The sequence below is a fragment of the Trachemys scripta genome, chromosome 1 (assembly GCF_013100865.1).
Source record: "Trachemys scripta elegans isolate TJP31775 chromosome 1, CAS_Tse_1.0, whole genome shotgun sequence".
In the NCBI taxonomy this organism is placed as follows: Eukaryota; Metazoa; Chordata; order Testudines; family Emydidae; genus Trachemys; species Trachemys scripta.
This window is the reverse complement of record NC_048298.1, coordinates 143,280,132-143,305,930: the sequence shown is the minus strand read 5'-3', so window position 1 is coordinate 143,305,930 and position 25,799 is coordinate 143,280,132. Positions and strand designations below refer to the sequence as shown.

Genomic DNA, 25,799 nt, shown 5'->3' with positions numbered 1-25,799 from the left:
GCTTTGTGACAGGTCTGTGCCACTCAAACTTCATGTCCTCACCACGCTGCTGTAGGCTCCTCGCCCGATTTCTCAGCATCTGCCTCTGGAAAAGGTGGATGATAAGGTGCGAGGTGTTGACAACGGCCGTAACTGCAGCGATGGTCGCAGCGGGCTCCATGCTCGCAGTGCTATGGCGTCCGCGCAGTCACTCACCAGAAAAGTGCGCTAACTGATTGCCCGCCGGCACTTTCAGGGGAGGGAGGGAGGGCGGGAGTGACGGTTGGATGACGACAGTTACCCAAAACCACCCTCAACACATTTTTTTCCCCAGCAGGCATTGGGAGCTCGACCCAGAATTCCATGGGCAGCGGGGACTGCGGGAACTGTGGGATAGCTGCCCACAGTGCATTGCTTCCAATGTCGACGCTTGCCCCATTTGTGTGGACTCACACAGTCGAATTACTGTCCTTGGTGTGGATACACACGTTCGACTTTGTAATATCAATTCCACATATTCGATTTAAGTAAAATCGAACTATTCTCGTAGTGTAGACATACCCTAAGAATTACTGAAAACATGCAGAGACTAGTTTATGTGGCAAAAGACTTAAGCAATGGTTTGAGGACACAGTCTAAGAGTGACCAAAACACATATGAGAAAAAAGAAAAAATTCCTCTTACAGCTACCAAATTCTCATAGAGAACTGTAATTGGTAGATGTATTAAGAGAATGACACCAGAATGAGAGAGATTATACTTTTTTCATCTGGTAATAAAGTCCTACACCAATATAGATATTTTAAAATTAATATATTTTATTAATGTCGGAGAGGCCACATTTTTTAATCACACCCTTAACTGAACAATTATTGGTAGTTACAGGTTTCTGACAAACAAAGCACTGAATGTTTAACAACACTTTACAAGAAGATACGGTCTCGCATGATATTCTTATCGATAAACTAGGCAAATACAATTTAGATGGGGCTACTATAAGGTGGGTGCATAACTGGCTGGATAACCGTACTCAGAGAGTTGTTATTAATGGTTCCCAATCCTGCTGGAAAGGCGTAACGAGTGGGGTACCGCAGGGGTCTGTTTTGGGACCGGCTCTGTTCAATATCTTCATCAACGACTTAGATATTGGCACAGAAAGTACGCTTATTAAGTTTGCGGATGATACCAAACTGGGAGGGATTGCAACTACTTTGGAGGACAGGGTCATAATTCAAAATGATCTGGACAAATTGGAGAAATGGGCTGAGTTAAACAGGATGAAGTTTAACAAAGACAAATGCAAAGTGCTCCACTTAGGAAGGAAAAATCAATTTCACACATACAGAATGGGAAAAGACTGTCTAGGAAGGAGTACGGCAGAAAGGGATCTAGGGGTTATAGTGGACCACAAGCTAAATATGAGTCAACAGTGTGATGCTGTTGCAAAAAAAGCAAACATGATTCTGGGATGTATTAACAGGTGTGTTGTGAGCAAGACACGAGAAGTCATTCTTCCGCTCTACTCTGCTCTGGTTAGGCCTCAGCTGGAGTATTGTGTCCAGTTCTGGGCGCCGCATTTTAAAAAAGATGTCGAGAAATTGGAAAGGGTCCAAAGAAGAGCAACAAGAATGATTAAAGGTCTTGAGAACATGACCTATGAAGGAAGGCTGAAAGAACTGGGTTTGTTTAGTTTGGAAAAGAGAAGACTGAGAGGGGACATGATAGCAGTTTTCAGGTATCTAAAAGGGTGTCATAAGGAGGAGGGAGAGAACTTGTTCACCTTAGCCTCTAAGGATAGAACCAGAAACAATGGGTTTAAACTGCAGCAAGGGAGGTCTAGGTTGGACGTTAGGAAAAAGTTCCTAACTGTCAGGGTGGTTAAACACTGGAACAAATTGCCTAGGGACGTTGTGGAATCTCCATCTCTGGAGATATTTAAGAGTAGGTTAGATAAATGTCTATCAGGGATGGTCTAGACAGTATTTGGTCCTGCCATGCGGGCAGGGGACTGGACTCGATGACCTCTCGAGGTCCCTTCCAGTCCTATAATCTATGAATCTATGAATAAGATAAAAAAATGTAACATTTATATAGGTTTATTTCCAAAATAACAAAACAGGGAAGGTAACTGCAACTACCCTCTGGTAAGCTGGTAAGATAATATTGCAAGGTAAGTATCTCAAGAGAAAACAAATACCAAGGTGAATAAAAATCAATGATTTTAAAAAAGTGGATTTTTTTTATTTAAATCAGAATTTTTTAATAAAATGCTTTTTGAGGAATAAACCTATCTAAAGATACATTATAGCTCAAAGATATCTCATCATGGAATAGGGATTATAAATTCTAATTCTATAGTATGAGACAATATATTCATGTAATGTTTAAGAAAAGTTTTGTAAATGAGTTCCAATAGAGTTCATGGACTACGGACCTAATCTCAAGAGTTCCAGGGGCTTCTGTATAGATAATTTAGGTTAATCTTTCTATCTACCCAATGGGCCTCAGTGCTCAGTCTAGAAGATACCATCAGAGATGTTTAGTTCTCAAACTGTGAATTTGTGTCTCCAGAGATAACATGATTAACAGCAAAAATGTTTAAGTAAATAAATATATAGAGGCGAGAAATAACAGAACTCAATCCAATTGTCCCTCTGCAAATTTGTGTACACAGAGTCAGTCCCTTACCTCTCTCTAAAAGTGCAAAGTTTCAAAAAGTTCAATGAATAGAAGACTGTTGGGGGTGAAATAGATCTGGGCAAAGAGAAATTTGAAGATAAATGTGAGAAGGGAGGGACAGGCAGTAGAAACAAAAGGGAAACTGTTTGAACAGCATATTCCAGAAGTCTTGAGGACTTTCTGAGTGTAGCCTTCATTGATTTGAGATCTACCATGCCATTCTCTCATTAGAAGGGAAAACCTATAACGGCAACAAGCCGTAAAAGAGACCTAGTTTGGGAATATTTTAATGAAATTCCTCTACCTGTGGGCAGAGGAACACTCTGGAATTACTCCGAATTTACAGAATTCAATTTTTGGCAACAGATTGTATAAAGTCGAGTGCATGCGGCCACACTGAGCACATTAATTCAGCAGTGTGTGTCCATGTACTGAGGCTAGCGTCGACTTCCGGAGTGTTGCACTGTGGGTAGCTATCCCATAGTTCCTGCAGTCTCCCCCGCCCATTGGAATTCTGGGTTGAGATCCCAATGCCTGATGGGGCAAAAAACATTGTCGCGGGTGATTCTGGGTACAGCCTCCCCCCTCCCTCCATGAAAGCAACGGCAGACAACCGTTTCGCGCCTTTTTTCCTAGGTGAACACTGCAGACGCCATAGTGTAGACCAAGCCAGGGTTGCAGTGCTCATTTGATGCACCTCCTAGCCAAAGATTTCAGGGTTCTAGAAATAAAGGCTATGTTGTCGAAATTGCAAAATGCTTCCCTAACAACCACTTTGCAGCTGCTGCTCTGAAAAAAGTGGGAGGAACCAAGCTAACTCTCCCACAAGACGTGCGATGGAACTCAGTAGTGGACTGTTTTGAGCAATATATCAAGAACTGGCCCAATCTGATGACAGTTTGGCCTGGTCTACATTGAGTTTAGGTCGAATTTAGCAGCATTAAATCGAATTAATCCTGCACCCATCCAGACAACAAAGCCATTTACTTCGACATAAAGGGCTCTTAAAATCGATTTCTGTACTCCTCTCCAACGAGGGGAGTAGCACTGAAGTCAACATTGCCGGTTCCAATTAGGGTTAGTGTGGACGAAATTCGACGGTATTGGCCTCCAGGAGCTATCCCACAGTGCACCACTTTGACCGCTCTGGACAGCAATCTGAACTCGGATGCACTGGTCAGGTAGACAGGAAAAGCCCCGCGAACTTTTGAATTTCATTTCCTGTTTGCCCAGAGTGGAGAGCACAGGTGACCACGAAGGGCTCATCAGCACAGGTAACCATGCAGTCCGAGAATCAAAAAAGAGCACCAGCATGGACCATACGGGAGCTACTGGATCTGATCGCTATATGGGGAGAGGATTCCATGCTAGCAGAACTACGTTCCAAAAGACAAATATGCCAAAACATTTGAAAAAAATCTCCAACGGCATGATGCAAAGAGGCCACAATAGGGACTCTCATCAGTGTCGCGTGAAGGTTAAAACCAAAGAAGAAAATGGAAAGTCCGGGGCAGAGCCGCAGACATGCCACTTCCACGCTGAGCTGCATGCAATTCTGGGGGGGCTGCCACCATGGGAATTTAATTAAGGGGACAGAGGTGGCCGTTCCTACTGGGCTGTTTGCCTGTGGCTGAAAAGAAATCATTCCCTGCAGTTAGCCAAGCGGAAGGGGGGGGGGAATTGGGGCTGAGCTTTTCGCATTTGGCTAGCAGGGATCTTCCCTGATACCAGCCATGTGGTGGGGGGAGGGGGTAAAGCGATCATCCCAGAGAACTGGATCGGTAGTGGGGAGGTTTAGTTTGGTTTCTGCTGCTGCACATTAACAGGAAAACTGCAGCATTCAACAGGCTTTGCTTGGTATGGGAAAGGAGGGTGCTGCTTTTATGGAGGTTGCAGAAGCCGAAAGACAATGGCTTACCATGGCTGCATGCAAGATTAATTCTGTTGCCCGGCCCTGCGACTGTGATCTCTAACACCAAAGCCGCAGCCACTCAATATTAAAATGCAAAATGCAACCTTGTACCAAAATCACATGTGCTATGTAATGCGAATAGTGTTGTTCACCGTGAAAGAGTATAAAAACTGTTCTGTAAAATGTATCTTTTTAAATACTTCTCTCCCTTTTTTTCCTTCTGCAGCTGCAAATTTTTCGAGCCTCCCTCCTCCGTCCCGAAGGCTATCACGGTATCAAAGCACAGGAAAGCAGCCAGTGAACGTGAGGCCATGAGGGACGAACGTGAGAAGAGGAGGGACACTCGAGATGAGAGGTGGCGGGATGCAACGCTGGGGCTGCCGCGTGAGCTCCGCGTCTGGTGGAGCTTCAGGAACGGCAGCAGGATCACAGAGTGCCACTGCAGCCCCTGTATAACCGCCCTCCCCCCTCACCATGTTCCATAGCCTCCTCACCCAGACGCATAAGAACATGGGGGGGGAGGATCCATGCACCCTCCCACTCCACTCCAGTGGACAGCCCAACCAAAAGGCTGTCATTATTTTGAACTTTTGAAGTGGTCTTTTCCTTCCCTCCTTCCAAACCCCACCCGGGCCACCTTGTCAGTTCTCTCCCTATGTTTATAATCAATTAATAAAGAATACATGATTTTTAAACAATAGTGACTTTATTTCCTTTGAAAGCAAGCTGGGATCGAAGGGGGAGGGTGGGCTGCTTACAGGGAATGAGTCAATCAAGGGGGCGGGTTTTCGTCAAGGAGAAACAAACAGAACTTTCACACCGTAGCCTGGCCAGTCATGAAACTGGTTTTCAAAGCTTCTCTGATGTGCAGTGCTTCCTGGGGTGTTCTTCTAATCGCCCTGGTGTCTGGCTGCGCGTAATCCACGGCCACACAATTTGCCTCAACCTCCCATCCCGCCATAAATGTCTCCCCCTTACTCTCACAGAGATTGTGGAGCACACAGCAAGCAGCAACAACAATGGGAATATTGGTTTGGCTGAGGTCTGAGCGAGTCAGTAAAGTGCGCCAGCGACCCTTTAAACGTCCAAATGCACATTCTACCACCATTCTGCACTTGCTCAACCTGTAGTTGAACAGTTCCTGACTACTGTCCAGGCTGCCTGTGTATGGCTTCATGAGCCATGGCATTAAGAGGTAGGTCTCCAAGGATAACTATAGGCATTTCAACATCCCCAACAGTTATTTTCTGGTCTGGGAAGTAAATCCCTTGCTGCAGCCCTTTAAACAGATTCGTGTTCCTGAAGACGCGAGCGTCATGAACCCTTCCTGGCCATACCACGTTGATGTTGGTGAAACGTCCCTTGTGATCCACCAGTGCTTGCAGCACCATTGAAAAGTACCCCTTGCGGTTTATGTACTGGCTGCCCTGGTGCTCCAGTGCCAAGATAGGGATATGGGTTCCATCTATCGCCCCACCACAGTTAGGGAATCCCATTGTAGCAAAGCCATCCACTATGACCTGCACATTTCCCAGAGTCACTTTCTTTAGTAGCAGCAGCTCAGCGATGGCTTTGGCTACTTGCATCATAGCAGCCCCCACAGTAGATTTGCCCACTCCAAATTGATTCCCAACTGACCGGTAGCTGTCTGGCGTTGTAAGCTTCCACAGGGCTATCGCCACCCGCTTCTCAACTGTGAGGAATGCTCTCATCTTGGTATTCTGGCGCTTCAGGGCAGGGGAAAGCAAGTCACAAAGTTCCATGAAAGTGCCCTTACGCATGCGAAAGTTTCGCAGACACTGGGAATCGTCCCACACCTGCAACACTATGCGGTCCCACCAGTCTGTGCCTGTTTCCCGGACCCAGAATCGGCATTCCACGGCTAGAACCTGCCCCATTAACAACATGATTTCCAAAGTGCCGGGGCCCACGGTTTGAGAGAATTCTGTGTCCATGTCCTCATCACTCTCGTCGCCACGCTGCCTTGCCACCTCCTCCTCACCTGGTTTTGCAGGTTCTGGTTCAGCATAAACTGCATGATAATGCACGAAATGTTTACAATGTTCATGACTGCTGTCTTGAGCTGAACCAGCTCCATGCTTGCCGTGGTATGGAGTCTGCACAGTTCACCCAGGAAAAAAAGGTGCGAAACGGTTGTCTGCCGTTGCTTTCACAGAGGGAAAGGGAGGATGTACCCAGAACCACCTGCGACAATGTTTTTTTACCCCATCAGGCCATTAGGATCTTAACCCGGAATTCCAATGGGCAGGGGAGACTGCGGGAACTATGGGATAGCTACCCACAGTGCAATGCTCCAGAAGTCGATGCTAGCCTCGGTACATGGACGCAAACCGCCGAATTAATGTGCTTAGTGTGGCCGCATGCACTCAACTTTATACAATCTGTTGCCAAAAATCGAATTCTGTAAAATCAGAGTAATCCCATAGTGTAGACATACCCCTTGTGTACAAAATTGTGAGAAAACAGATGGCACCATCACAGCCAAAGTTCTCAACACTGGGCATAAGAGAAAAGTTGAACACATGCTGAGTACCCTGAAGCCCATTTCTGTACCCTTGAACAAAATACAGGGAAATAGCTTTTTCATTGCTGATGCTGTTGAAATTTGGAAGGAACTGAGTGAGATCTTAAAGAGAGAAATAGGCAATGACAGAGTTAAATTATAGGCATATTAAAAAAAAAAAAAAAAGAGGGACAAGCACTATCTGTGACATCATTGACAAGAACTGTGACCGTATAGATCATTGTTGCAACCAAGGTCATATAGTTGCACCAAATCTTGTACAAAGGAGGTCAAGTAAGGTCTATGAAAAGGTTATAATTTGCTAGTTGTGATTATGCTGTATGTGGGTATCATTTTTGTATTTGAAGTTATGAATATTGGCTATATACTTATATCTCATTGTATTTGATTCTAAGTAGCATCAGTGAAGCATTTGGTCAGCTTCTTGAGAAAGGACTATTCTGAGTAAGCGCCAAATCAAGAAAAACACTTAACTGACAATGGACCTTAGGAGACTCAATCCAGATATGAGGAGCCTTCCTGGAAACATTCAAGATAGCATGTGAGCAATGGCTGTTCTACCTGTAAAGAACTGAGTCATGCATGGACATGTGACTTGCCCAGGTGATTCCAAACTCCATCTTGCTCAGGGCCGGTGCTACCATTCAGGCAAACTACGCAGTTGCCTAGGGCGCCAAGATTTGGGGGCACCAAAAGGCAGTGCCCCCAATTTTTTTTTTTACAGCGTTCCTGGGCTGGGCTGCCGGCAGCACACTGACACGTGCGGCTCAGACTCCCTCTCCCAGCGCAGTGGCCACTCCACATCTCCCACCTCCCAGGCTTGCGGCGCCAAACAGCTGTTTGGCGCCGCAAGCCTGGGAGGGGAGGAGATGAGATTTAGAGCGGGGGTGGCGTGCTCGGGGAGGAGGCGGAGCAGAGGTGAGCTGGGGTGGGAAGCTGCCGCACGGCTCCCCGGGGGGGGGGCGGACGCGCCTCAGGGCAGAGGGGGAGGGAGCCTCAGGGCGGAAGGGGGGCGGGGAGCTGCCACAGGGCTGGGGCGCGCAAGGTGGAAATTTCGCCCAGGGTGCGAAACTTCCTGGCCCTGGCCCTGATCTTGCTGTTGTGATTTTCGACAGTAACAACAAAGGGGTGTTCTTCCACAAGGCAAAGGATACAAAAGGCCCTGGAATCTCCTCCATTTTGTCTTCAATCCTGCTTCTGACCTCTGGAGAAACTTTGCTAAAAACTGAAGCTCTGAACAAAGGACTGAGGACCCATCCAAATCTGTAGATGTACTCCAGAGACTTGATTTGAGCCTGCAATTTATTCCACCACTGCTATATGCCTGAACCAAGAAGTCTGCAATGGTTGTATGTATTTGATTCCATTTAACCAATTTTAACTCTCATCTATATTTCTTTCTTTCTATGAATAAACCTTTAGATTTTAGATCCTAAAGGATTAGCAACAGCATGATTTGTGGGTAAGATCTGACTTGTATATTGACCTGGGTCTGGGGCTTGGTTCTTTGGGATCAGGGAACTTTTTTTCTTTTACTGGGGTATTGGTTTTCATAACCATTCGTCCCCATAACTAGTGGCACTGGTGGTGATACTGGGAAACTGGAGTATCTGAGGGAATTGCTTGTATGACTTCTGGTTAGCCAGTGGGGTAAAACCGAAGTCCTCTCTGTTTGGCTGGTTTGGTGTGCCTTAGTAGTGAAGGACCCCCAGCCTTGGGCTGTGACTTCCCTGCTCTAAGCAATTTGTCCTGAATTGATACTCTCAGTAGTGTCCCGCCAGAGAATGCTTTGTTACACTATCTCCAGCTCATTTTCTTGCAAATATTCTCAATACTTGGTACCAGGGTCAAAACTTCACTGCTGAAGAAGAGGAGTTGGCTATGACATGGACATCCAGCAATCATCCCTACATAATGTCAACTATAATAAACTTCAGAGTAAGGTTGAACCATTCAAGAAATATGTTTGCTGATGATGTTTTAACGAAAGTCACACCAGTGAACTGGTGGAAGTCACTTAAGCCCTTGGATTCAGAGCAGGGTGACCAGATGTCCCGATTTTATAGGGACAGTCCCGATATTTTGGACTGTGTCTTATATAGGCGCCTATTACCCCCACACCCTCGTCCTGATTTTTCACACTTGCTGTCCAGTCATCCTAATTCAGAGACTTTTGAAGTGATAATCTCACTTTTAACAGCAGTAGCTTCTTCCGATGGTGTAGAAAGAATATTTTCCTCTTTGGACTAATTCATTCCAAATTGAGAAACTGTTTGGGACCTGAAAAAGCAGGAAAGCTTGTTTTTCTTTTCCAGATTATGAACAAACAGGAAAATGAAGGTGAAGCGACTGAGTTAGCTGCGGAAGCCAATAGTTTAAGTTTCTCATGTTGACCTGCCTGACAGTCAATTTGATTTTTGTTTTTTAAAATATTTCATTTAACTATTTTAGTTAAACAATTTTAACAAAAACAAACCTGATTTTAAAAAAAAAACTTGAATGGTTAACTAAACTCAAAAATTCATATGCTTGTTTTGTTAAAATATTATGTTTGCTGTTGAATAAAAAAATCCAGAATACACAATGTTGTTGTTTTAGTTAAATAAAACAATTTAAATGTCTGTCTGGTGATGTTCTCCTCCTAATACAGCATGGCAAGAAAATCCACCAAATATTAATGATTTACCTGTTGAATTGAAGATATTATGAAGTCATTGGGAGGTGAACTATCAATTACCTTTGGTAAATTGAACAACCAATCATTCATTTTCTGATATAACTGTAAAACTAATCTGAAAAGTCTTCAAAATAAATCACTTAAAAATGTATAGCAGCGGTAGGCAACCTATGGCACGCGAGCCAAAGGCGGCACGTGAGCCGATTGATTTTCAGTGGCACTCACGCTGCCCGGGTCCTGGCCACCAGTCCGAGGGGCTCTGCATTTTAATTTTAAGTGAAGCTTCTTAAACATTTTAAAAACCTTATTACTTTACATACAATAGTTTACTTATATATTATAGACTTATAGAAAGAGACCTTCTAAAAATGTTAAAATGTATTACTGGCACGCGAAACCTTAAATTAGAGTAAATAAATGAAGACTCAGCACACCACTTTTGAAAGGTTGCCGACCCCGATGTATAGTGTGTACCTTCTAAAAATGAAACCTACATCTCTGAGTTGTGAAGAATATGTATTAAGGTTATAACAACTAACGAGAATGCACTTTTATGTAGAAATCCATGATTAAATCGAATCTTCCTGACTAGTGATTTAAATCAGTTTGATTTAAATCAAATCCACGCTGACAAATACAATATAAAGTTAATAAATTGTGGAAAAAGAAACATTAATTTAGACAAGACAACACAGTAACTAGTAAATGCCAGGAGAGCACTGAATTCACTGTTAAGAAAAAGTGAAGTGGATACTGAATTACTAAATAGAAAGCTTGAGAAAAGCATGAATTTTAGCCTTCTTTCAAACATGAAATGCGAACAGACAAGATATAAATCAAATAATGTTGGACAGATATCCAGAGACCCCATATACTTTTCTCAATTTGGTAACGTGCTTCCTCCATTGCAGGACTACTTTCAAAAAAGAATTCTTCCAAATTATAGAGGGAAGATTTAACTAATGACAAAACCAAAAAGGAATACAGATGCTAAACTATAACAAAATGTACCTGTCCAGACAGATTTTAAAATATTTGTATAGAACCTTTAAAAACAACATTAAAATCTTTCTTAACTGATTGGATTAAGCAGTAGATAAATCAGTAGACCAAACAGGTTTTATTGCTGGCAAACATTTGACAAATAATTTAGGGAAAGATTTTTTTGTATGTTTGATCTCTATAGATATAGAAAGTCTGAACAAATATCAATATGCAATTTTACTAGTATTTTCCTTGACTTCTGTTTAAATCCCCTTTGTAATTTAGCACCAAAAAGGGCTCTGAATTGAAAAGTCATTTAACACTAAAGAAAGCAAATGAGGCCCAGCTACCTAAAAAAAAAATACATGTAGAAGTGAGAATCTGGATTCAAGAAGAGTAGATTAATCAAAAGTTTGTTACTATGCAACATGTAAGGAATCTGATTCACATGTGCAAAAGCAATATAAAGAGTAAAGAACAACAACACCTTCCACACCTCAACTCAAAGCTAGGAAGCACTGCAATCTAATGTTAAGTTATTTGAATTAAAAGGTTTCATTTGAGTACACTCACAAACTCAAGAGCAGATCTTTTTCCAATTTATTAACCAAAAGCACAATTCAATATAATGAATAATCTAAGTTCAGGAGAGTTCAAGGATGGGAAAGGTGGAAAGCAAAGGTGTTGCATGTCAGAAGTGAGCTGCATTTATTCACAAATCTGTAGGAAGAAGTTTAGTCCAGAAAGGAGCCAACCCCAATATGGCTAGAGATTGGACAACCAGTCTCTCACAAGCACAAATACTTTTGTTGTTTGGAACATTTAATGCCCCCCCCCCCCCGCATGGATATAAAGCAAAATCTATTAGTTAATGTCATTTCCAAACTCAAACTGAAGAAACAGACAAACCAGAAAGTTGTCTAATCCCCAGCATGACACATACCTATGTCAATTCCTCTTCTAGGAGCTTGTTTATCACCATCTTGATGGCCAATTAGATCTTCCACCCAATGAATATAGTTAAGCCTCAAGGGAACAGTAGGAATGAGCCTCTCTAATGGTATATCAATTGTAAGTCCAAAGTCTTCTTTCAAGAGAGTGCATGTCAGAGCTCTCACAGCTTCTGGATCCTTGAAATTTAGGCTGCAAGGCATAAAATGCAATTAACACAAAGAATCCTTGCAGTATAGTTGGCACCAAGCACCATTATTTAGTTTTATGCATTACAGTAACAAATGTATTGTCAGCATTAATTAAAACTATTGTGAGGAGAAAATCATAAGCCACATATTCAAAACAAGAAATATCTCCTTAAAATGGGATGGTTCTGAAGAAAACTTGTTTCTACACATAAAAACAAAATCCATCAAAAATCATTCAGTTTCAGCAACAAAACTCAAGCTGACTACATAGACTGTTTAGGCAGTATTCTTTGGCGTCTGAGGCCTTGGCTACACTTGCGAGTTACAGCGCTGTAAAGGCTCCCCCAGCACTGTAACTCACTCCCCGACCACACTGGCAAGGCATTTGCAGCGCTGTATCTCCGTGGTTGCAGCGCTGCATGTCCTCCACCTCTCCGAGAGGAATAGCGGTATTGTGCTGCCGCTGCAGCGTCAATGTGGCCGCCCAATGCGCTGTGAATGGCCTCCAGAATTATTCGACAGTATCCCACAATGCCTGTTCTAGCCACTCTGGTCATCAGTTCAACCTCTACTGCCCTGGCCTCAGGTAACCAACCATGTGACCGACCCTTCACATTCCCCGGGAATTTTAAAAATCCCCTTCCTGTTTGCTCAGCCCAGCATGGCGTGGAGTACTATCAGCGAATCTTTCCAGGTGACCATGCCTCCACGCGCCAAGTGAGCCCCAGCATGGAGCAATGGCGAGTTGCTGGACCTCAACACTGTTTGGGGGGAGGAAGCTGTACAGTCCCAGCTGCGCTCCAGCCGTAGGAATTACGATACCTTCGGGAAGGTATCAAAGGACATGATGGAAAGGGGCCATGACTAGGACACCCCGCAGTGCAGGATTAAAGTGAAGGAGCTGCAGAGTTCCTTCCGCAAAGCCCGCGATACAAACGGCCGCTCGGGTGCTCCCCCCGCAACCTGCCAATTCTACAAAGAGCTGGATGTGATACTTGGGGTTAACCCCACCTCCACTCTGAGCACCACCATGGACCCTTCAGAGCCGGTCGCGGGGGGGAGGAAGAGGAGGAGGAAGAAAACGGGAGCGATGGTGGTGGGCCAGATGGAGACACCCCGGAATCCCTGCAGCCATGCAGCCAGGAGCTCTTCTCGAGCCAGGAGGAAGGTAGCCAGTCGCAGCGGTCGGTACTTGGTGGAGGACAAACAGAAGAGCAGGTTCCAGGTAAGTGGGTTTTTTTTTTTTTCCCCCGGAAGGAATTTTTTTCGGTGCGGGCTCTTTGGGAGAGGAGGGTTAGGCATGCATGCCTAGATGCAGAATAGTGCACTGATGTGGTTTATCACATCACAGTAATCGGCCTCGGTAATCTCCTCGAATGTCTCATCCAGAACGTGTGCAATGTGCTTGCGCAGGTTTATCGGGAGAGCCACCGTGGTCCTTGTCCCAGCCAGACTAACGTGTCCGCGCCACTGTGCGCGAGGGGCGGGGGAACCATTGCTGCACACAGGTAAGCTGCATATGGGCCAGGGCGGAAGTGGCATTGCAGTAGAAGACCCTCCCTTGCTTCCCAGGTCACCCTCAGCAGCGAGATATCGTCCAGGACGAACTCCTGTGGAAAATGTTGGGACAGTGTTCAGTGTAGGTGCCCCCTGAAGCTGTTGGCTCTCCCCAAGGCACAGTAACCCAGAGGACAGTGCAGCCCTGAAACAATCAATCCCTCTTACTCACCATTTTGAGGCTCCGGTGGGATGTGTGTGCTCTGTTTCAGACGGGAAAATTATGCTATTGTGTAGACCCTGTGTGTTTTCTACTCCTTAAGTGCGGGGGGGGAATCATTACTCTGTCTGGTATAAACAATGCTGCCTCTGTTAAATGTTGCATTTTGCCTATACAGCTGCATCAACCTTGAGACCTCAGCCATCCCTCTTATTGCGTGCTCAGAGACTGCAAAGACTCAGGAAGAGACCGCGAAAAAGCAAAGAAGATTGCTGCATCACTTCTTGCAGCATATCTATTAAAGAGAATGAGAAAGCACAGGACTGGAGGGAGAGAGAAAGCAGGATCCGCCAGGAAAATGCAGCGCACCGGCGGCAAAGCACCACGCACCGGCAGCAAAGCACTGATAGGCTCATAAGCATCCTGGAGCGCCAAGCAGATGCTATCCAGGAGCTGGTAGCCATGCAGAAAGAGGAGCAGTACCGCAAACACGCCCCCCCGACAGCCCTTGTCCCAAAACTCTTTCCGTTGTGCCCCACTGTCACCTCCAACCCACTTTCCCCAACTTCCATGTTCTTCACGCCACCCGCTGCCTCCAACACCAGTATCTTCACCACCCAGCCCTGAAACCCTCTGCACTCAACCCCCATCACCATGCAGTATAGCTGTCCTGAAGTGCAACACTCACTGCACAGCACACCAGACAGGACATATGCGAATCTATGATTGTACTATTCCCCACTCCACCCCCTTGTTTCTTTTCAATAAATGGATTCTTCGGCTTTGAAAACATTCTTTATTATTGCATAAAGTAAAAGACTCCTTAGCCCAGGAAATAAACAGGCACTGCAAGTCTGCTTGTCTGCTAAGCAGACACTGATTCCTAAAGATTGGAACTACTGCACTTCACTCCCGTGCAGGGCACCAGGTATCACTGCTGGTTTTCAGCCTCAAATTGCTCCCTCAAGGCATCCCTAATCCTTGCAGCCCCACGCTGCGCCCCTGTAATAGCCCTGCTCTCCGGCTGTGTAAATTCAGCCTCCAGGTGTTGAACCTCGGAGGTCCATGCCTGAGTGAAGCTTTCACCCTTCCCTTCACAAATATTATGGAGGGCATAGCACGCGGATATAACCGTGGGGATGCTGTTTTCGGCCAAGTCCAGCTTCCCATACAGAGATCGCCAGCGGCCCTTTAAACGGCCAAAGGCACACTCCACAGTCATTCGGCGCAGGCTCAGCCTGTAGTTGAACCGTTCCTTGCTGCTGTCAAGGCTCCCTGTGTAGGGTTTCATGAGCCACGGCATTAACGGGTAAGCAGAATCTCCAAGGATCACAACGGGCATTTCAACTTCCCCTACCGTGATCTTCCGCTCTGGGAAAAAAGTCCCGGCCTGCATCTTCCTGAACAGCCAACTGTTCCGAAAGATGCGTGCGTCATGCACCTTTTCAGGCCAGCCTGTGTTAATGTCAATGAAACACCCACGGTGATCCACAAGTGCCTGGAGAACCATAGAGAAATACCCCTTCTGATTAACGTACTCGGATCCAAGGTGGAGTGGTGCCAGAATAGGAATGTGCGTCCCATCTATCACCCCTCCACAGTTAGCGAACCCCATTTGTGCAAAGCCATCCACTATTTCCTGCACGTTATCCAGAGTCACGGTTCTTCTGAGTAGGATGTGATTAATGGCCTTGCAAACTTGCATCAACACGATTCCAACGGTCGACTTTCCCACTCCAAAGTGGTTTGCGACCGACCAGTAGCTGTCTGGAGTTGCCAGCTTCCAGATTGCAATAGCCACCCGCTTCTCCACTGGTGGGGCAGTTCTCAATCTCGTGTCCTTGCGCCGCAGGGTGGGGGCGAACTCCTCACACAGTCCCATAAAAGTGGCTTTTCTCATCCGAAAGTTCTGCAGCCACTGCTCTTCATCCCAGACTTCCATGACGATGTGATCCCACCACTCAGTGCTGGTTTCCCGAGCCCAAAAGCGGCGTTCCACAGTGCTGAGCATGTCCATGAATGCCACAAGCAATTTCGTGTCGTACGCGTTACGCGGCTCGATAGCATTGTCGTACCTCCTCACCCTCACTCTCACTTTGGATCTTAAGGAATAATTCGACAGCCAATCATGACGTGCTGGCGAGACTCGTCAGCATATGCCTCAGCAGTTCGGACTCCATTTCCCGCAGACAGATTGCGCTGCACAGAAACCGTTGAAAGATGGCACCAAAGGTGGACAGAAAAAAAGGGATTTCTGGGATGCGAAGCAATGCATCACAGGGCATTGGGACAGGACCCAGAATCCCCCGCACCCACTCCCCCTTCCCACAACCCACTGCGCCAGAATGGGAAAAGGTGCTCTGTGGGATAGCTGCCCATAATGCACCGCTCCCAATAGCGCTGCAATTGCTGCAAATGTGGCCACGACAGTGCGCTGGGCAGCTGTCAGTGTGGACAGACTGCAGTGCTTTCCACACTCAGCTGCACGAAGTCAGGTTTAACTCACAGCGCTGAACATCTGCAAGTGTAGCCAAGGCCTGAGAAGGAAAAAGCCTTAAGTGCTGGTTCTGGGGCAAACCCAACCCCCAAAATAAACGTCCTTCTCTGTACCATCTACTGGCTCTACCACAACCATTACATTATGACGGAATTTATTTCCTCAGTTTGTATTTTAAAAAAGTAAACATCTACATAAGGAAAATGTTGCAGTTGCAAAGGCAAGCACTCAAAATAGGGACACACCAGTACAACCAGCGCTCTGTCCCTAGCGCAGGGGTATTCTGATTAAGTCTAATCACATATTGTTTTCCCCACAGGATCCCCGGCTCATTCCGTGGGAAGTATGGACGGTGTTGTGGGGATGACTAGTGGTTGTGTAGCAAGGGAGTCTAAGCCCCTCTCTACACTTCAGAGCCACAGCTGAAGCATATACCCTTCTCGGTACAGCAGCCCCACCTGTCAGAGCCACACCGACGTACGCACTCTTCTGTGGCTCGGGAAGGGGTCGGGGGTGTTTCCCAGCGATGCTGGCTAGACGGGGGAAGGGTTGTGCCGGGACAGCGGCGCTGGAGGCGAAGAGTGGAGGGGGGCGCGCCGGGCACGGTGATGCCGGCCCAAGGCCGCTGGCGCACGGCGATGGCCGGAGGGGGAGTTGGGCGCGCCCGCAGTGGCACAGACCCAGGCCTCCCCCATGTGTCCGCGCCGACGCTCAGCTGCCGCCGCGGGGCTCTGTACAACGGCGGCGGAAAATCCCAGTCCCCAGCCGGCCGCGCCGGCCGAGCCCCGTCAGAGCTCCGCGCCCCTCCCCGGTGCCGGGGACCCACCTGGCCCGGCCGGAGAGGCTGGTCTGCACGTGCTGGCGGAAGGCCGGGTACCGGGACGCCAGGTAGGCGAAGTCCGGCGGTTTGTCCCGATAGCGGTTTCTCGCGTGCATGGACTTGTTCAACGCCATGGCGGGAGAGGGGGCGGGGCGGCGACTCGGGGGCGGGGCGTCACGCGCACAAACCGGGCCGCGGCTCTGCAGCCGCTCTCGGAACCAGCCACGCACGCGCGGCGAGGGGAGCGAGCCTCCCTCCCGGACGGGCCTCTCTCACTGCACATGCGCCCCCTCCCACCCTGCACTGCGGGCAGCTCGTGCAGCCCATTGGCTGGGAGCCATTAGGCGCGTCTCCGAATCCTTCCCCCCAGGTCGCAGTTTCGCCCCCTGGGGCCGACTCCTGCTGGGAGCGCGCGGGAGACTTCGGGCAGATGGGCGGGGCGGGGCGGGGCGGGGCGCGCGACTCTAGCTGGGGGCGGAGCGGTCACCGCCTCCCCCTGCCCCGCGCCCCATGGAAGGCGGGACCCGCGCGGGGCAGGGCGGAGTCTGAGGCGCCTCCCCGCGGGAGGGGGGCGCACGCACGTAGCAGCTGCGGGGGCTTTGGGAGGGAGTAAAGCGGCCCCCTCCGGGAGCCCCAATTTCTGGCAGCCGCCGGGGCCAGACCGACTCCCCCGCTGCTCTCCTTGCTGGAGGCGTCAGTTTAGCTCCTCCCGCCCCGCTCCCTCGCTCTCCTTTCCGCCCCGCCCGCACATTCCCCCACCGGCCCCAGAGCCTGAGCATCGGGCAGAGGGGGCTGTGGCGTCGGCAGAGCAGGCTCAGGCTGGTCCCAAGGCAGACCACAGTGATTAGAGCTCGGGCTCCTACAGCCTGCTCTCCTCGGCTTTGAAACGGTCCCCACGAGGGGGAGGAGGGCGGCAGGATGGTCATTTAACCTGTAAAGATGGTTTGTAGGATTCTTACTGGCTCTGTTGTTTCCCTTCACACGTGTCTAAAAGAATGGCAGATTGGCGGGTTCTCTACGATCCCTGGTGAGAGTCCAGATTGTTTTGGTAGCTAGCTGAGTATATTGCTCTTAACCTGAGGGGAGATGGAATCAGCCTGTGCGATAATTGGATATTTGTGCTGCTTTGGCATTATCATAAGGGCCATCATGGCTGTTACCCCCGCCATCACATGCTGAGACCTAGTGGCTTACAATTTTATCACCAGTTATATCTATCTCACGCTTCCCTTGTATCGCAAAGCCCTCTAGGGCAGGGGTTCTTAACCTTTTTCTTGCTGAGGCCCCCCTCAACATGCTATAAAAACTTCAGGGCCCAGCAGGGGGTGGGGGAACTTGGGGCTCTGGGCTATGGGGGGACCCTTGGGAATAGGCATAGTTTTACTTCTATTTACGGGGACCTCACAGGGTCCAGGGATGGAGTGTCACCTCCACCTCCTGACTCACTCAGGAGGCAACCCAGCCAGTCTGGGGTATGGGGGACGCAACCAAAAAATATAACTTAAAGGAGGGACTCAGTTCAAAAAGTTTGAAAACCACTCAGGGTGCAGGGGATAGCTAGGGCTGTGTGCGGGCAGGGGGGTAGTTCAGGGTGCAGCCAGGGGGTAGCTAGGTACTACATATGGGGGGGCTCCCCGGGTTGCTTCCAGCTTTGGGGGAGCGATGGGGCTTCCAGCTTCAGCTCCCCCTGCTGCTCCTGGCTTGTGGGGGTACACTGGGGCCCCCGGCTTCAGCCCCACATCTCTCCCAGCTTCAGGGGCTTGAGGGGTGCTGGCATCAGCCCTGCGCTGCTCCTGGCTGATGTGGGGGGGCACTGCCTTTAGCCCTGTGCTGCTCCCAGCTTTGGGGCAGGGGGCCGCCGGCTTTAGCGCTGGGGCTAGGGGCCAGCCATGGGGCTCTGCGGACCCCCTGAAAGGGCTCGCGGACCCCTGGTTGAGAACTGCTGCTCTAGGGACATGGCTGTTGAATTTTTCATGGAAGGCACTGAGATACAGTGATGGGCACCACTATAAAACTCTAAGATAGAACCCATTGTTGAGGTGAGCATCTGTCCACCTTAGATTGTAAGCTTTTTGGGGCAAGGACCACTTTTTGTGGTGCTAGGCACTGTGCACATACCATGGGACCCCAATCCTGAGTTTGGCTGCTAGACACTACCACGGTGCAAAAAATCACCACCACCACTAAACCTTCTTGTTCCTGATCTTCGGGTGAGGGAAGTAGATAGTATCAACTATGTGATGAGTATGAACAGAGTGAATTTAAACATGGGGTTAAATACGAAACAATTAAAAATAATTAAGAGACAGAAGAAACACATAGTATTGCATACTCTTCCTTCTCTTTTGTCAACTTAGAGCAATGGCCTTATTTTTTATTTGTATTCCAGTAACACCTAGAGGCCAACCAGGCCAGGGCTCGATTGTGCTAAAGTGCTGAAAGCAGAGATGGCAAGTGACAATGTCTGTCCCAAAAAGTTTATAAATCTAAAGAGACAAGACACAACAGGTGGATGACACAAGCGGGCAAGGGTAGAATGAAATAAAACAAACAAAAGGATATGCACAATTTTTAGCCAATGAAAAGCAGTGACCACAATTTGCCATTTGTCCAGCCATTATCTGATTGTACTTTCCTGCAAACATTGCAGAAGAGGTGAGTTCTGAAGAGATGAATTCTGATTAGATGAATTTTGACTGAGCACATTTCCCACTTCCCACAGAAGTGCTTATCAGAGTAGAGAACTGAGTTTTGGGGGCTGGCATCACTGGTAGAGGTAAGACAGACATGAACCTTACTGTAAGATATAAGGTCGGATAGGTAGGGCAGAGTTAGATTGTGAAGGGCTTTGAGAGTACAGACAAGAAGTTTGAGTCTGAGACTGTGGAATAAGGGAAGCACTCAAAATTAGGAAATGCCAGTGTAACTGTTGCTTTGTCCCCAGCGTATGTATATTTTGATTAAGTCCATTATTCCTTTAAGGCGGGGTGGGCAAACTTTTTGGCCTGAGGGCCACATCTGGGTATGGAAATTGTATGGCAGGCCATGATTGTTCATGAAATTGGGGGTTGGGGTGTGGGAGGGGGTGAGGGCTCTGGGGTGGGGCCAGAAATTAGGTGTTCGAGGTGCAGGAAGGGACTCCGGCTGGGGATGTGGGCTCGGGGATGGGGGTGCAGGAGAGTGCTCTTGTCTGCGACCGAGGGGTTTGGAGGGCAGGAGAGGGATCAGGGCTGAGGCACGGGCGGGGGTCAGAGGTACAGGCTATGGGCGGCGCTTACCTCAAGCAGCTCCCGGAAGCACCAGCATGTCCCCCCTCCAGCTCCTACGCAGAGGCATGGCCAGGCAGCTCTGCGCACTGACATGTCCGCAGGTGCCACCCTTGCAGCTCCCATTGGCAGTGGTTCCCGACCAATGAGTGCTGCGGGGGCGGCGCTAGGGGCGGGGGCAGCGTATTGAGCCCCCTGACTGCCCCTACACTTAGGAGCCACAGGGGGACATGCCGCTGCTTCCGGGAGCCACGGCACATGCAGAGCTGGGCAAGCCCCCAACCCTGCTCCCTGGCGGCCAGATTAAAACATCTGAAGGGCTGGATGGGGCCCCCAAGCCACAGTTTGCCCACTCCTGCTTTAAGGGAATAATATACAATCTTATTACCTTAAATAATTATTCAGGCACTTCACTTTAAACAGATTGGATTAGATAAAACAGTAAAACAAATTTATTAACTACAAAGAGAGAGCTTTTAAGTAAGCATAAATAATGAGCCATAAAAGTCAGAAATGGTTACAAGAAAAATAAAGATAAAATGCCTATTAGAGTTCTTTGAAGGGGTCAACAAACATGTGGACAAGGGGGATCCAGTGGACACAGTGAACTTAGATTTCCAGAAAGCCTTTGACAAGGTTCCTCACCAAAGGCTCTTACGTAAATTAAGTTGTCTTGGGATAAAAAGGAAGGTCCTTTCATGGATTGAGAACTGGTTAAAAGACAGGGAACAAAGGGTAGAAATTAATGGTACATTCTCAGAATGGAGAGAGGTAACTAGTGGTGTTCCCTAAGGGTCAGTCCTAGGACCAATCCTATTCAACTTATTCATAAATGATCTGGAGAAAGGGGTAAAAAGTGAGGTGGCAAAGTTTGCAGATGATACTAAACTGCTCAAGATAGTTAAGACCAAAGCAGACTGTGAAGAACTTCAAAAAGATCTCACAAAACTAAGTGACTGGGCAACAAAATGGCAAATGAAATGTAATGTGGATAAATGTAAAGTAATGCACATTTGAAAGAATAACCCCAACTATACATACAATATGATGGGGGCTAATTTAGCTACAACAAATCAGGAAAAAGATCTTGGAGTCATCGTGGATAATTCTCTGAAGATGTCCACGCAGTGTGCAGAGGCGGTCAAAAAAGCAAACAGGATGTTAGGAATCATTAAAAAGGGGATAGAGAATAAGACAGAGAATATATTATTGCCCTTATATAAATCCATGGTACACCCACATCTTGAATATTGCGTACAGATGTGATCTCCTCATCTCAAAAAAGATATACTGGCACTAGAAAAGGTTCAGAGAAGGGCAACTAAAATGATTAGGGGTTTGGAGAGGGTCCCATATGAGGAGAGATTAAAGAGACTAGGACTTTTCAGCTTGGAAAAGAGGCGACTGAGGGGGGATATGATAGAGGTATATAAAATTATGAGTGATGTGGAGAAAGTAGGTAAGGAAAAGTTATTTACTTATTCCTATAATACAAGAACTAGGGGTCACCAAATGAAATTAATAGGCAGCAGGTTTAAAACAAATAAAAGGAAGTTCTTCTTCACACAGCGCACAGTCAACTTGTGGAACTCCTTACCTGAGGAGGTTGTGAAGGCTAGGACTATAACAGCATTTAAAAGATAACTGGATAAATTCATGGAGGTTAAGTCCATTAATGGCTATTAGCTACGATGGGTAAGGAATGGTGTCCCTAGACTCTGTTTGTCAGAGGGTGGAGATGGATGGCAGGAGAGAGATCACTTGATCATTACCTGTTAGGTTCACTCCCTCTGGGGCATGTTGGCATTGGCCACTGTCGGTAGACAGGATACTGGGCTAGATGGACCTTTGGTCTGATCCAGTATGGCCGTTCTTATGTTCTTATGTAACTTAGTTGCAAAGCAAACTTTCTACCACATGTTCCAGCAAATTATTGACCAAATCTTCAGGTCAGAACCCAGCCCCCAGAGTCCAATAGCTGTTTTATCTGCTCAGGTGCAGAGGATGAGGTGGGCAGGAGGAGAGAGAGGGGTACCTTAGGGTGTTTCTCCCTTTTTGTAGTTTCAGTCCCCCTCTTGAAAAACATTTCCAGCTGAGACCCAGGAGACAAAGAGTCTATGTGGAAGGATATTCCCTAATGTTTTTTTTTCACCTGTTTGAACTTCCTTTGTTTTCCCTCCTGCTTGATGACTCTGTTTACTGCTTAAATACAAATTAAGGGAGGCACATGTTCATTTGTTTAGGATAGACCTGTTTGCTGACTTCTACTTGGGCAGGGCTGTGGTGTTTGCAACAGGTATTAATGTCATACAGAAAAATCTTATAACTTCACATACAATGTTGTCACACATATTTTATCGGAATGATACTGACCAGCAAATTATGCGTTTTCAAATGATAACTTACAAGGCAGACTTTGTACAAAGATTATTACAATAGTGTATAGGGTGTGAATACAGGGGTGTGTTCTGTCACACCCTCTTTCTCAGAGCCTAGCTACTACTTGGACTTCTTGAGATACAGAAGAACTGGCGATGGTTAGGAGAAGATGGTGCTTTTTCTGCCTCAGCCTAAAGGGGGGTTGGTATCAATGTACAGTCACATGCCCCCTACTGTAACTGCTCTAAAAAGGTTTTGTGACTGCTATAATGCTTCTTAGGGCACCCAGAACAGTGAGTCACCTTGTCATCACCTGCCTCCAGCATGAGGGGGCCTTGCTTGTGCTGGCTGGGTGTTGGTCCCCTAACACAATCAGCCTGTCAGCAACTCAAGCACTATCCTTTGAGCTACACCAGCTCTGTCTTTGCCTTGTAGGTTGACACAGATGCCCCCCCAGACCATGAGCCCATTCAGAGTGTCCCCCTATATTATCCATCCGCTGATCACGGGATATCCACAGAAATCTCAGATCCTCTGTTTCCAAAGGAACAATGTACCCCAGTTTCACCTTACACCCTTGCTCCTGTGTTATGCATGGCACTTGAGTTCAGTTATAAAAAAAAGAAAAAAGAAATAATAGAGATTAAATTAAAACGCAGTGTAAGAGATGGGAACCTATGGTAAATATAAAACAACATCACAACATGCCTTCTAAAGCTTAAACTTAACTAACAAGTTATCTTCCTATCTTAAGAAGTTTATCCCACCAAAAGTTATCTCCAGTGTTTCCAACCAAGCCTGGTTGAAAAGACCTCTTCTCATAAGATGAAGTTTGCTGGCAGCTTGGCCTCACAGATTGAAGAGATCACTAGGGGTTCATCTGCATGCCAGATATAGTTTCAAAAGTTCATTGTCTTACCCCTAAACACGATAACTCCTGCTGCTCTTCCTGTTAATTTCACAATCATTCATTAACATTTGGCTCCCGCAGGTGAGTGGATGCCCATTGTGAAGCATACAATGCTCAACATGCACATGACCAGCCAGAGAGAGATAAGCATCTTTCCCCCCTCTTGCAGTTAGTAAGGAGAATGGGAGACAGTCCAGCAAGGGATCCATTCGCCCAGAGAGCCAGGAGCTGTTTGTAACCTCCGGAGCAGTTCAGCCAGTCACAGAACAGCACCGTGGCCAAGCATGATGCTGGAGAAGGCACCTCTGGTGAGTATGGCAAGTCCAATTAATATTTGGAGGTCACATATTCTTACACTCTGTTTAATTAAAAAAAAATGATGAGGTACAGTATCTATTTGCTTCCCAGTAGCTGCACCAGGTAGGCAGAGAGTGCCCCATGAAAAAGGCTGTTTGTGTGCACAGGGATGGCCCAGGAATCCTCCATAGAGATCTACCATATCTCTTTTTCTTCTGTTATCATCAATGGTAGCAGATATTGTAATCAGGAAGAGTAATTAAAGAGAAATTGCTTCTAAAGTTGGCATCTTTCAGTCACTTCTCTGACAGTCAACTGAACCATGTAAAATGGCAAATATGAATCAAAAACAGAGCAGGGATGATGTGAAAAAAAACCTTTTATATTGGCTTGAGCAGGCATGAAATGATGCAACTGTAAGTGTTCAGGACTCTGGAAATACACAGCAGTACAGTTAACTGTATTCAGAAGGATTCTGGAGATACATGGCAGTACAATTATAATTTGTACCATTAATTACTTCTACCTTACTGATTACATTAAGCAGTGACCAATGTATTTTAAAATCTAAATGTTTAATATGATTACCGCTTTAGATTTAATTGTTCATGGAATTGCAATGCATTGACAATTATGCATTGACAAAATGTTGGGGTCTGTGATTTGGTTTCCTCCCCCCTTTTCTGGAATGGTCAATGGCATCAAGAATGCATCAATCATTGGTTTAAGCCAGTGGTTCTCAAACTTTTGTACTGGTGACTCCTTTCAAATAGCAAGCCTATGAGTGCGACCCCCACCTTATAAATTAAAAACACTTTTTTATATATTTAACACCATTATAAATGCTGGATGCAAAGCGGGGTTTGGGGTGGAGGCTGACAGCTCGTGACCCCCCATGTAATAACCTTCCAACCCCCTGAGGGGTCCCGACCCCCAGTTTGAGAACCCCTGGTGTAAGACATACCTGTGCTTATATGTATCACATGTACTAAATGTGATAATGACTTTCACTGTGCGAAACAGTCTTAAGACTGTTCTATGGTACATTTTAACTATTCAAAATCTGTGTGTGCTTTCTGTTACTTTAATATATTAAGAAATTGTCTTGATGACAAAAATATGTGGTTTTTTTACTGCTTTTAGGGCTTTTGGTTTACTTGTGTACTTACCTTAACATCATTTGATTTTAATAAATTAAGTGCATGCTTGGTGTAAAAGAATCTTGTAAAATTCAAAGATCATAGCAGTAGTTGCTTTAAACAATCCTGAAAATTTTCTTTCCCTTATAAATTTTGTTTCCTTGTCTTTGAATATCTAGTGTCCCTATAGCAGTTGATTGTTGTTATATAGTTGTATGTTTACAAGTAAAGGTTAGGTTGTGAAAAGGATAAAAATGCTTTGTGCTGAGCCTACTAAGGCACTTACGTCGACCTGACTCAAGTGTCTATACTAAAATGCAGCTCTCACCGATGTAACTCGCCCACTACACTGACTTAATAACTCCACCTCCGCCAGAGGCGTAGTGCTGAGGTCGATTTAGTTAGATGGACGCAATGTCAGTGTAGATCAGTGATATACAGACAGAGGCTCGCGAGCCACAAGTGATTCTTTAATGTGTATCCTGTGGCTCTTTGCAGCACATGATATTAAGACACGGTGTGATTTAATTATTAACCAATCAGAATCCTTTTACTGTTATTAACCAATTGTGGTTGATAAAATAATAATACTTTGTCAGTCATTTTGCTGTGAGAACTATATATATATACTGTTTAAATATGAATATGTAGTATTATAGTAAATGAAACAATGAATTCACACTACTTCTTCTGGGTAATGTGATTGGATCGCTAATTTGGTTCCTGAACTACTGAGGTCTGAGTATCACTGGTGTAGACACTGTGTTGCTTACACTGACTGTTGCTACTTTTCAGAAGCTATCCTGCAATACCCCACTCTGACAGTTAAATTGGTGCAAGCACTCCTGGTGAGGAC

General features: G+C 46.5%; 2 protein-coding genes across 4 annotated transcripts in view; one reads left to right on the top strand and one right to left on the bottom strand.

Moving 5' to 3' along the window:
* Nucleotides 1–17,381, bottom strand: part of METTL16 (methyltransferase like 16) — a 46,975-nt gene extending 29,594 nt beyond the window's left edge. Inside the window, exons 1-2 of the mRNA XM_034788307.1 lie at nt 16,959–17,381; nt 11,720–11,919 (exon numbers count right to left, since the gene is read on the bottom strand). Coding sequence (XP_034644198.1) covers nt 11,720–11,919; nt 16,959–17,086 — 328 coding nt within the window. The 5' untranslated portion in view covers nt 17,087–17,381. The remainder of the gene's footprint in view (nt 1–11,719; nt 11,920–16,958) is intronic.
* CTC1 (CST telomere replication complex component 1) overlaps nt 16,693–25,799 on the top strand; it is a 63,576-nt gene continuing 54,469 nt past the window's right edge. Inside the window, exons 1-2 of one of the 3 annotated variants that reach the window (XM_034788256.1) lie at nt 16,693–17,020; nt 23,677–23,815. In XM_034788256.1, coding sequence (XP_034644147.1) covers nt 23,792–23,815 — 24 coding nt within the window. In that variant the 5' untranslated portion in view covers nt 16,693–17,020; nt 23,677–23,791. Of the gene's footprint in view, nt 17,021–17,600; nt 17,980–22,633; nt 23,816–25,799 lie in introns of those variants that run through there. The other 2 variants (XM_034788246.1, XM_034788263.1) reach the window with 2 other exon arrangements.